General features: G+C 40.8%; 1 protein-coding gene and 1 long non-coding RNA gene across 4 annotated transcripts in view; one reads left to right on the plus strand and one right to left on the minus strand.

Moving 5' to 3' along the window:
- The window catches only part of LOC122560149, a 199581-nt gene that overhangs the window by 75760 nt on the left and 112283 nt on the right, over positions 1-11538 (plus strand). The gene's annotated exons all lie outside the window — the stretch shown is intronic.
- Positions 1-11538, minus strand: part of LOC122560145 (peroxidasin-like) — a 188939-nt gene that overhangs the window by 18213 nt on the left and 159188 nt on the right. For both annotated transcript variants that reach the window (XM_043710451.1, XM_043710452.1), the window contains 4 exons: positions 9227-9384; positions 6252-7755; positions 4021-4155; positions 89-297 (listed from right to left, as the gene is read on the minus strand). In XM_043710451.1, coding sequence (XP_043566386.1) covers positions 89-297; positions 4021-4155; positions 6252-7755; positions 9227-9384 — 2006 coding nt within the window. The remainder of the gene's footprint in view (positions 1-88; positions 298-4020; positions 4156-6251; positions 7756-9226; positions 9385-11538) is intronic.

The raw sequence follows: 11538 nt of genomic DNA on the forward strand, positions 1-11538 counted from the left end.
TAAAATCAAAAACACACAAGACAAACTGCAGGTGAACTTTACAATGAGACGATAATTGAAATGAGAGTTCACTTTTATCGAGTCTTACCTACACAGCAGTCTTGCCACATGCGGAGGTCAATCTGTGGAATTTCCTTGCAGTTAACAAAGCCCTGAGGATAATTGGCCACTCTGAAGACATCTGGTTGAACCTGCTGGATGTTGTCTCCATTGTCACACATAACTCGTGCCAATGAGGCTTGTTTTATCTGAGTTAGCTGGGCTGGAGTGAACACTCCTGGATTTTCATACCAGAATCTGAGCAAATACAAACAATTTTCCAATTGTCGCAACAGTTCACGCAATACAAAAATATCACCAGCATTGTTCGATTGAAAAGTCTCTGTTCCAAGTGGAAGATCCATAGCAAATAAGTATTCACTTCACTGATAATCGAATGGTGCTAGTGATATGATGGGTAATTTTGTAATATTTAAAATCGTAATATTTAATACGAACATTTTTTGCTTATAACTACACAGGTAGAAGATTATAACCTCTTTACTATAACAGTAAACAAACTTTACAGATTCAACATTTTCAGCTGTTGTGTTGGTGCAGCCAAGACTCAGAATTTGTTGGCTGTACCCAACTATTTATTATTATTTAGTTTATTAGCTTGGACTCCATCAAACATGGAAATCTATTACACCTCACAACACTCTAATGGTACTTTCAATGATAATCCTGGGTGGGATGCTCTTTGGAGAATGGGTGAAGACGTGTTGTGCCTTATCGCTTGTTTCCACACTGTAGGGATTATGTTGTGATGAGAACATAAGGAGTCTGTAAGTGGATACTGATAGGCTGAATGAAATGGCAAAGCTTGGCAGATGGTGTTTAATGTAGGAAAGTGTGAGGGCATGCACTTTGGTAGGAAGAATGGCTGCAAACAATATCCAAGTGCCACTGTCACTGGACTAGTAATCCAGAAAAGTGTGTAATATTCCAGGCATTTGATGGGATTTGAATTCAATACAAGTCTAGAATTAAGAGACTAATGATGACCACAAAAACATTGCTAATTGATGGAAAAACCCATCTGGTTCACTAATGCCCTTCAGGGAAGGAAATCCACCATTCTTACCTGGTCTGGCCTAAATGTGACTCCAAATACACAGCAATGTGGTTGACTCTTAACTGCCTTCTGGGCATTAAATGCTGGCCTCGCCAGTGTAACCCACCTCCCAGAATAAGTTTCTAAAAAGTAGACAGGCAGGAGGCTGGAAGAACACAGCTAGCCAGGCAGCATAACGAGGTGGAGAAGTCGATGTGTCAGGTGTAACCCTTCTTCGGGACTGGGGGTGGGTGTGGGGAGAGCTGCAGATAAAGGGGGTGGGCGGGGAGAGAGTGGTGAAGTGGGGATAGGTGAAGACAGGTTGGTCAATGAGAGGAGTGAATCTGGTTGGTGGCAGGGAGGATTCGAAGGGAGGGGGAAAGGCTGGGAAGGGAGTCAGGGGATGGGAAGGGAGGTTATTTGAAATTGGAGAACTCAATGTTGAATCCTCCTGGCTTTGGGCTTCCCAGGCAGAAGATGAGGTGTTGTTCTTGCAAATTGCTGTTTGGTTCATTGTGACAATGGAGGAGGCCAAGGATGGTCATGTTGGAAAGGGAGTGGGACGGGGAATTAAAATGGGTGGTGACTTGGGGGGTCTGGGTGGCCCCTGTGGGCCCGTTTGAGATGCTTGGCAAACTGTTGCCTCAGAGAGAAGACAATATCGGGTGCACCTGATGCAGTAAACTAAGTTGGAAGAGAGACAGGTGAACCTCTGTCTCACCGGGAAGGACTGTTTGGAGCCCTGGATGGAGATGAGGAGTGGTGGTGAACTGGCAGGTTTTGCATCTTTCCCGAATGCAGGGGGAAGGTACCTGGGGTTTCAGGAGGGTTGCGCAAACAAAGGACTGTCGAAGGAAACATCCTTGCGAAAGGCAGAGAAGGGTGGGGAGGGGAAGATGTTCTTGGTGGGATCTAGTTGGAGTTGATTGAAGTGTTTAAGGATGATGAGTTGGATGCGGAGACTGGTGGGGTGGTAGGTGAGGACAAGGGAGACTCTGTCTTTATTGTGTTTGGGGGGGAGGGGTTTAGAGCAGTGGAAGAGGAATGGAGGTGGTGCGGTGGAGGGCTGTCTAGATGAGAGAGGGAGGAAAAGCATGTTGTCCGAAATAGGTGGGTATCTGGGAAGCTTGGGAGTGGAAGGTCTCCTTGGCCGAGCAGATGCGGCAGAGGTGGAGGAATTAGGAGAATAGGATGGAGTTCCTGCACAATACTGGGTGGGAGGAGGTGTAGTCCAGGTAGTTATGGAAGGCTATGTGTGTGTAGTAAAATCCGTCTGGAGACTGTTACTGGAGTTGGAAATGGAGAGGTCAAGAAAGGGGAGGGAGGTGTCCAAGTTGGACTAGTGAATTTGAGGGTAGGGTGTAAGTTGTGGACAAAGTCAATGAATTGCTCCAGTTCAGCCTGGGTGCAGTCACCGCCCCTTTTAATACCCCTTCCCACTCCCTTTCTGACGTGACCATCCTTGGCTTCCTTCATTGCCACAACAAACCAAACTGCAAATTGGAAGAACAACACCTCATCTTCCGCCTGGGCAGCCTACAGCCCAAAGGACTCAACATCTGCCAAATCAACGGCCCTTAGTCACTTTAATCAGGTTCCCTGTCAACCTTCTCTGCTCCAAAGAAAATAACCCAAATTTATCTAGCCTCTCTTTAATGCTGATTTGCTCCATCTCCAGACAACTTTCTGGTGAATCTCCTCTGCAATCCCTCCAGTATAAATCACATTTTCTATAATGCAGTGACCAGAACTGCACACAACACTTCAACTGTGGACTTACCAAAGCCCTCTATGCTCCAATCTAAACTCCCTGTTACTATAATCTATGCAACAACTGATAAAGGCAAGATTCCCACCTGCCTTCTTAACTACCCTATTAACCTGTCCTGCCATCTTCAGAGATCTGTGGACAAGCACCCCAGGATCCCTGTGTTCCTTTGAACTTCTTAGTGTCCTGCCATTCATCGAGTACTCCCTTGTCTTGTTACTTCTTTTGAAGTACCTCACCTCACACTTAACAATGTTAAATTCCATCTGTCACAGATCTGCCCAGTTGACCAATCCATTTATATCCTCCTATAACCTAAGACCTTCTTCCTCACTGTCTACCATTCAACTGATCATCAGGTCATAAATTTACTTACTAGGTCCCCCATATTTCTTCTATATCGTTCATATATATCATGAACAATAAAGGGACCCAGCACTGATCCAGATGATGTGCCATTGGACACCAGCCCCCAGTCTCACAAACAGCCTTCTATCACCACTAAGCCAATTTTGGATCCAACTTGCCAACTTACTCTGATCCCATGTGCTTTTACGTTCTTTATCAGTCTCCTGTGTTGGACCTTGTCAAAGGTTTGAGTTTACAAGTAAAAAATACTTCATGCCATTTTTTTGATCCCTTCAATATCCTTCCACAAGCATCACAATAGATTCAACAAACTTTCAAAATTATGTAAAATATAAAATGTACCAGGCAGATAGACAGAAGCAGAATAGCTCTAACTGAAATCAATGAACAAACATAATAAATGTGTGAAGATTTTCTCATGGTCCAGAACCCTCCAAATAACTCTGATGAATAATAATCCAACCATCAATTATTACAGGAGAAACTGAGGTCGGCAGATGCTGGAGATCAGAGCTGAAAATGTGTTGCTGGAAAAGCGCAGCAGGTCAGGCAGCATCCAGGGAACAGGAGAATCGACGTTTCGGGCATAAGCCTGAAGAAGGGCTTATGCCCGAAACATCGATTCTCCTGTTCCCTGGATGCTGCCTGACCTGCTGCGCTTTTCCAGCAACACATTTTCAGCATCAATTATTACAGGCATGAGAAAAAAAATCAACTAAGACCAACTTTTGGATGCCAAATAGCATCCTTTAATCAAATGATTAGACAATATAATGCGTACATTTACCTGTCTCCATCTCTTAGTTTACGGAACTGTGTACTAAGCAGGCATAATAACACTGGTCCCACTCTTGTTCCAGGTATCAAGTCTTCTACCATCAGGGCAGGCCAAAGGTCTATAATCCGTGGAGAACCATATAACCTACAACAGCAATAAAGTTAGCTATCTGTAAACTAATTAAAGACTTCTAAAATACTGTTGGTGCAAGTTACTCACTAACAAAACTGAACAAATGACCAATCAGAAATAATGTTTATTCAATAGCAAACCTTTACTTTGTTATTATTGATTGAAGGACAGTGAATGCATATCTTACCTTTGACCTTTTTCACCAAGAATTGTGTTTCAAACTTTCCAGCAAGACAACTGCTTAACGTCACCAATGTTAAGTTGCTCACAGCTGACTTTAACTCAAGTCACCACTTCTGAAGATGTCATCACTTTCTTGATCAATTTTTCCAATGCTCTTTGTGTCACCAAACCAAGACCTACCCAATTATATTCCAATTTATCCATTATTCTACTATATGCATTTCAAGGTTCTCCTTATCACACTCATTTTCTCTAACCCCAAATATTAAACTAAACTCAAAAGACTTAGCTTTAATTACATCTTCCACCAAGGTCTTACCGCCATGTCTTCAAGTTGGCATCTCCAATCGTCTCTGTTCAACCTCTTCAGCTATTTTAGCTACCACATGGAAGCTCTCTCGAACTTTGATGATGTCATCACTCTACCTATCTTCCCAAACCATCTGTTTACTAATGCATCCAATCACATCTTGTAAGTTTTTTGATGATTGTGTGGTATCTATATTCACACAAAGTGCAGACCTTTATCAATAAGAATTGTTTGGTTGTTTATTCTAGATTGAAGATTCAATTTTATATTTATCGAGTTTTATGAATCCAAAGTTCACATACTTTATTGTGAAATAGCACTTTCACCACAAAATGTAGTTGCAATCTGCTAGTATTACCATGTGTTCAGTACCATTATTGGTCAGCTAATACCAAACTTCAATGAAATTCAAAAACCAAAATAATGAAAACTGAAAATGCTGGAAATACTCAGGAGCATCTGTGGAGAGAAAAAGTGTTAACAGTTCGGGTCAATGACTTCAGCAAAATATCAAGCTCAAATGAGCTTCAGCAATACACCTCTTTTCAGCAAACTTCTAAACTATTTTAAACTAAGATGGCAACTAGACCTAGTTGCCCTATTGAGTGAGTTACCTAGGGATAATCAGGTTAGAATACTATCCTTTTGAGACTTTAATTGCTCCATTAACACTCGAAATCAAATGAAAGTCAACCCCATAATGTGAATGTACAATCTGTCATAGATCTGACGATGAAGAATCCAACCACTAAAGTGAAACAAGGTATGTCAGTTGCTGGAAATCTGAAACCAAACAAAGAAAAATTGCTGGAGAAACTTAGCAGGCCTGGCAGCATCTGCATGGAAAACAGTTGATGTTTTGACTCAAACCTGCAATTTCTGTTTTTGTTTCATATTTCCAGCAGTAGGACTCAACAACCAGAGCGGTTTTGGATTTGAGTGTTTTGACTGACAGGATTTGATGAATGCCGCATCCTCTGACAATAACTTGTTCCCTGCTGTACTTGTTTGTGAATTCAGAGAGATGAAAGAATCCATTTTCCAAAGTGAAACAGCTTTGGACAGTGAAGCTCCAATTCGTGGTCAACATCAATCAATAGGCAAAAACTGCCAACAATTTTCCCCACTTGAACCATTCCACCCAGGGTGCAATATTGACAATCCAGATGGAAAATGGGAAGATATGGTGTTATGTTTGGGTAGCAATAAAGGTAAAGTCACCATAGTTCCAGAGGATCATAGGTATCAACATATCATAAGGACATAGGGCTGTTCAGAGATAACTGGTGGTAAGTTTAACTAGAGGGTCAGTATGCATCAGGAGAGAAGGGAGATTGAAAATACCTTCATGGTAACCTCAGCTGGTCGGAGAATTGAACTTGCGCTGATGGCATTACTCTGCATTACAAAGCAGCCATTAAGTCAAATAATTTAATCAACTATGAAGTACTCTATATCTGACCCATATAGTATAATGGCATATGCAACTTTGGAATTGTTCAAGATGCTTGAAAGGGAAAGAAATATTAACTGGTTTTGCTTAGATTTGCAGAATTTTAAACCAGCAGCACAAATTCCAGCAGAAAAGTACACTTATATTTTATTATATGTTTACCTTTCTAGCTTTTCTCTAATTTCTGGGTTCTTGATCTCATTTTTCAAATCTTCAAAACTGTAAGCAGATGTGAGATTACAGAAAACCCTGTAGTCATTGTATGGAGGTATTCCATGATCACGCCCACGTTGGATATTCATTGCTGCTAAATCGAGGGAAACAGCATGCACCATGGAGAACAACTTTTCTGTGAGCTCCAAGTTCAAAAGTTCAGTTGGAACTCTCATTTTCCCAGGGACACCAAAAAGACCACGAAGAAGTGGATCAATGCCACCCTCCTGGATAAGTCTAAATGGTGAGAAGAAAGCTTTATGTAATGGAAGATGGCCTTCAGGAATTGGCTGGAAGGATTCATTCAGTCGATACAGAATTGGGTTAACAAGAGTGTGGCCAAAGCGAAAAGCTGCTGTGGCAAAAGCATTGACAATACCAGCATTGATATTTGGGTTGTAACCCTTATAGTCACCAAGTATTTTCATTCCAATATCTCCCACGATTTTGGACAACCAGTGTGTGTATGTGATATGCTGCATTTGTGCGGCAACAATTTTTCGTGCTTCATGATAGATGGTATCACCATCCCAATGCGGGTTGAGCTTCAGTAGCTCTGTTGCAATTCGATTGTGTTCGCGGAACCACAGTGTGTGTATTGCTGTCAATGCAATATGCTCATTGGATCTATGATCGCCTGCAAGAAAGCATGGAATGGGGCTCTCATTTGTATCCCTCATGCATTCTGTTGGTGGACCTGTTGCAAAAGGCAACAAATGTTTACCAGATTTAGGTACAATCTGACCGGCCTTTAACAGACCACGTTGATTAGTTAGATCCCTTAACTCCCGTGACTCGTGCTCTGTGCTCCCATAAACATTAGAAGCATCAATGTAGGATGTCAAGTGATTTATCTGTTCTCTTGGATAAACTGAATTCATCAATAAAGAGGTCATTCCACTGCCACATACTGGACTGGATCGCACAAAGAACATACATCGGCCATTCCTCACACGAGGATCATCATCTGGGATTAAAATTGGAAAACATGGAGGATCGTTGGTGCAGAACTTGTTGCATGGCTCTCCATCAGAAAACCGAGACATACTCAGTGCAGCCACTGTTAAATCCAAGTCATGGTCTAGAAACTGACCCCACTGCATTAAAAGGTGAGTATACTGGTCATCTGCAGTGATAGTTTCAGTACCAACCACTGTTGTGGACACTAGACGAGGCAACGGAAGAGGGCGCCTACTGTCCTCTGGGTTCAGACTGGAGCCCCTGGGAAGGTTAAATCCATTTTCATAGACAGGTTTCAGAAGTCTTTCAAAAGCAGTCAGTGATGCCCCCCACATTGGATGCTGCAGGTTATTACAAGTACCATCATGTGTTCTATACTTTTGATGAAAACAAATGTCTGCACAGTCAGGGGAACGTCTGTGAGTTGTACAGCCTGAGATATTCGCTATCATGTTAAGGTACCGTGGAGAAACCAGATCATTATAACGATAACCTAAAAATAAATTTTGAAATAAAACAAAATCAGAACCAATTGCAATAACTCAGCACAGGCATTATTTGAAATGATTCTAGATATATGGAATATTCTCTCAATATAGTTGCAAGTATGTAATAATTCCATTATTCCACAGCTTATGCTCTCACTGTTTTGATATTCATAACAGGACTTTGAAAGGTTGTGGTTGAAAACTGCTTGTTCTTTTGTTTGTCTGCTCAGTTGATTTTGAGGTACATATCCTGGAACACAAACATGTGCTGAGGTGCTGCAGGAAGTAGATTCACCCCCGGAACGCTAGATGATGGTATTAGCAGCATACTAATGTCAGAATATGTTGTTTTCTTTGCTGGATCAGTTTTCTGCACCATTATATATCGAGTATATGAAACATCACAATTGATGCTGTAAGCAATTGTTAAAAAAACTTAGTGTAATGCATTATGCATTTGTGGATACTCATGAATTTCTTTACTATTAAAGTTAAACCTAAGTGTCAATATCTGATTATCCTGGGCAAATGTGATTATGAAAAGTAAAAAAAAACACTAATTCAGAACCTAAAACATAAACCATCTACAGGCCCTATATCATTTATCATCCCAAACCTCTTTTAATTTGCAGCATGAAGTGGTATAAGTAGATAACCAGTAAATTTTCATTTAAGTACAATTCTTGATCCCAAGAAATAATTAAGAGGAATTTAACGACTTGAACAGTTGTCAAAGCAAGTTGTCAAGGGGATGGGAATCTGGCCCAGGAGGCAGATGTGTTGTTGAAAGAAATTAGAGTTTCCTGAAGAATTGATTTTGAGACTATTATTCTTTAAAATTTACACAACTGAGGTGGATCTGTGAATCAGAGGATTATATAGAGAAACTGACCTCTTTCATCTTGAACGAAGACAGCTAAAATGGGACCTTAAGGATGCATACAAGGTAATATTTAGTTTACAGGAGTTCACTATTTCAAGGTGGATTATGATAGCACAAAAACATATGCTAAAACTGTAATTCTGGACAAAAATCCAAGAAAAGATTAATGTTTAGAACATTCTTCTTGATAACAATGGAAATAAAAGCACTGGATTGAATCAATGAACTGTGGCTTGGCTAAATGTTTTGTTACTAGCTGAAGGAGTTAAGTAAAGTGAAATGACTTAGTTTAAAGTTATAACTGATGGCCTATATGTGAAAACAAACTCTCTTTTTTGAGGATTGTCTTGCACATTTTCAACATATCACATTTATATTTTAAACTTTCCTTTCTCCTACCTGCAGCAAGATTTCTAAGCCACTTGGAAACAGTTTTCATACTATCATTCTTGCAACTTAGTTTTGTTAAATTTTCAAAAACATTTTTGGATATTGACTATCACATGGTATGTAATTGTATTCAAATAATGAACTAACAAACAGAAACAAATAACATCATAAAGTTGTTTGAGAGGAAATCAATTATCACTTACTTGTGTTATTAAGGTTCACAGTTAGGCCTTGCTGAACATGCTCCTGAATCAGTTGTAGTGTTCTCTCAAAGATTTCACCTGCTCTTGCTGCTTCCACAGTATAAGGGTCACGTGGGTAACGAAATAGGGCCAATAGGTCATTTGGAGTACGTGGGCGCCTGTGAAATACAAGGCAAAACTCATGCTGGAAAGACTGGCTGCTGAAAGGATATAACCTTATCTGCAACAAAACTAGAAAGCATTTGATGGAATTCTTAGAAACTGGTTCAAAGCATTCTGCAGACAGATCCTTTGCACCGCTGACAGTAACAAACAGGCAATTAAAATTTGAGAACAGACTGAAATGTTTCAGCCACAAGACTTGTTGTCTTTCACTTTTACTGTTATCACTTTTACTTATCCTGAGGAAAATTTCAGAAGGGACAAACCTGCAAAAATGTTCAATTAAGCTTACAGATCATGTATAATATAACCAATGCAGACACCACAATTCCACACCTCCATATCTGACTGTTGCATGGGCAGTGGCCAGACAGAAGCCCTGATACGCAGAAGACTGGTTGTATTCAGCCATTCCAGATCAGAACACTGCTAGGATGGTGACTGGTCTTGCAATCCCAGAGAACGATACCTAGAACGTTATGGAATGTGTCCACATAACACTCCTAACTCTTCCCCTAGATTCGCTCCCCCGGGTACAACTTTTGTTATGAGAGGCAAGATTTCCCTGTGCCCATTTGGTGAAAGGATTCTTCCCACAATAGACATGACCAAAGCACACGTGGACATACCCAAGTTTCAATGAGTGATGTTCAGTCTTTATCTTGAACTGAAGTAACACCGGACCCATTTACTGGCTTATTCAGCAATATACCCAGCACCCATGGTGACGTTCTATTAATAAAAGTGCACTGTTTCTTAGAGCATTCCAGTTTATTTCAATAAAACATACATGAAGAGTAAACTGTCTTTGCTTTTTCAGAATTAATATATTAGGAAACTCGATGGAAACAAAATCAAACCTTCAAACAGATTTCCACACTCTGACATATACCTTTCTATTGTCTGTTCCCTATTTCTAAGCTTGTTTAATAGAACTTCAGCTCACGGTCCATCCTCTGGTCAGCTCTCCTTTTACTCCAATACCCTGATCTCACAAATCAATAAGGTCAACAGCTAAACATATTTAAATGTTGCTGCAAAGCCCCAGCTTGCAAACATTCAACACACATAAGCAAATCACAACATTATATATTTGCCAATTTTATGAAAATCATCCATTAACATCTAAATAAAATAAGCTCTTTGGGTAGCAACCCATTTTGCCAAATTCTCTAAGAAAATTCCATATGCAATCAGACTGCTGTTATTCTGAAGGTTAACCTTGTGTTCACATTGCTTCATAAGGCAGTTGCACAGATCTAAATGTAGTTGTTTGGTAGTACAAAGCTCGAATATCAGAGTCAACCTGCCTAGTTTAAATTTAACCAAACAAAACCAGGAAGTGTTGGAAAATCTCACCTCCGCCCTTCCCCATATGTGGGGAGAAGTCAGAGTTAGCATCTCAGGTCCAATGGCCCTGCTTCAGAACTATTTTTAAAAAATAATTAAACAAAGCTTGATAGTTAACTGTCAGTCAATGTCTAACTTCATTCTCTATGGCAATATCTCTACCAATCAGATCCCACTTGCTAACCAAGTATAAAAAGATTGCTTTGTCGATACTTTGTTTTCTCTTGCTAATTGTCCTGATGAAAAGCTTCAACAAAATAGGTCTTTGCTCAGCAATACTCAAAATCTAAATATACTACTGTTAAGAGGCGTCCACGGGGGATCCAAGATGGCAGCGATCTGAGAAGATCACACTGCAGAGCTTCGCATCGCAGCAGGAACAAGATGGTCGTTTAACCCGCCCAACCAAGGTCATCAGGATTCCTTGGGGTGTTGGAAACATTGTGGAGCCCCAAGAAACATTTAAAAATTGACTTACCTGTATTTTCAGCTGTCCAGAAATGCCTAAAAAGGGAGGACGAGCATCCGAGGCCAGGTCTGCAGCTCAGCCTGCAGCAGCCTCGGAGCCAATTACTCTCCAGGACCTGGTGAACCAGCTCTCGAAATCTCGCGAGATGTTGGGGAAACAGATTGAAGAGAAGCTGGCTCCAGTCTCTCTCATGCTGCAGAAGCATGAGCAGCAGCTGGGAGACCTGGAGAAGAGGACGGATGAGGTGGAGCACAGGGTCACAGTGGTGGAAGCTGATGCCAGTTCATTCAAGGAAGAGATCCAAGCCCTGAAGACGCAGGTTCGTAATTTG

Source organism: Chiloscyllium plagiosum, chromosome 20 (assembly GCF_004010195.1).
Source record: "Chiloscyllium plagiosum isolate BGI_BamShark_2017 chromosome 20, ASM401019v2, whole genome shotgun sequence".
Classification (NCBI taxonomy): domain Eukaryota; kingdom Metazoa; phylum Chordata; class Chondrichthyes; order Orectolobiformes; family Hemiscylliidae; genus Chiloscyllium; species Chiloscyllium plagiosum.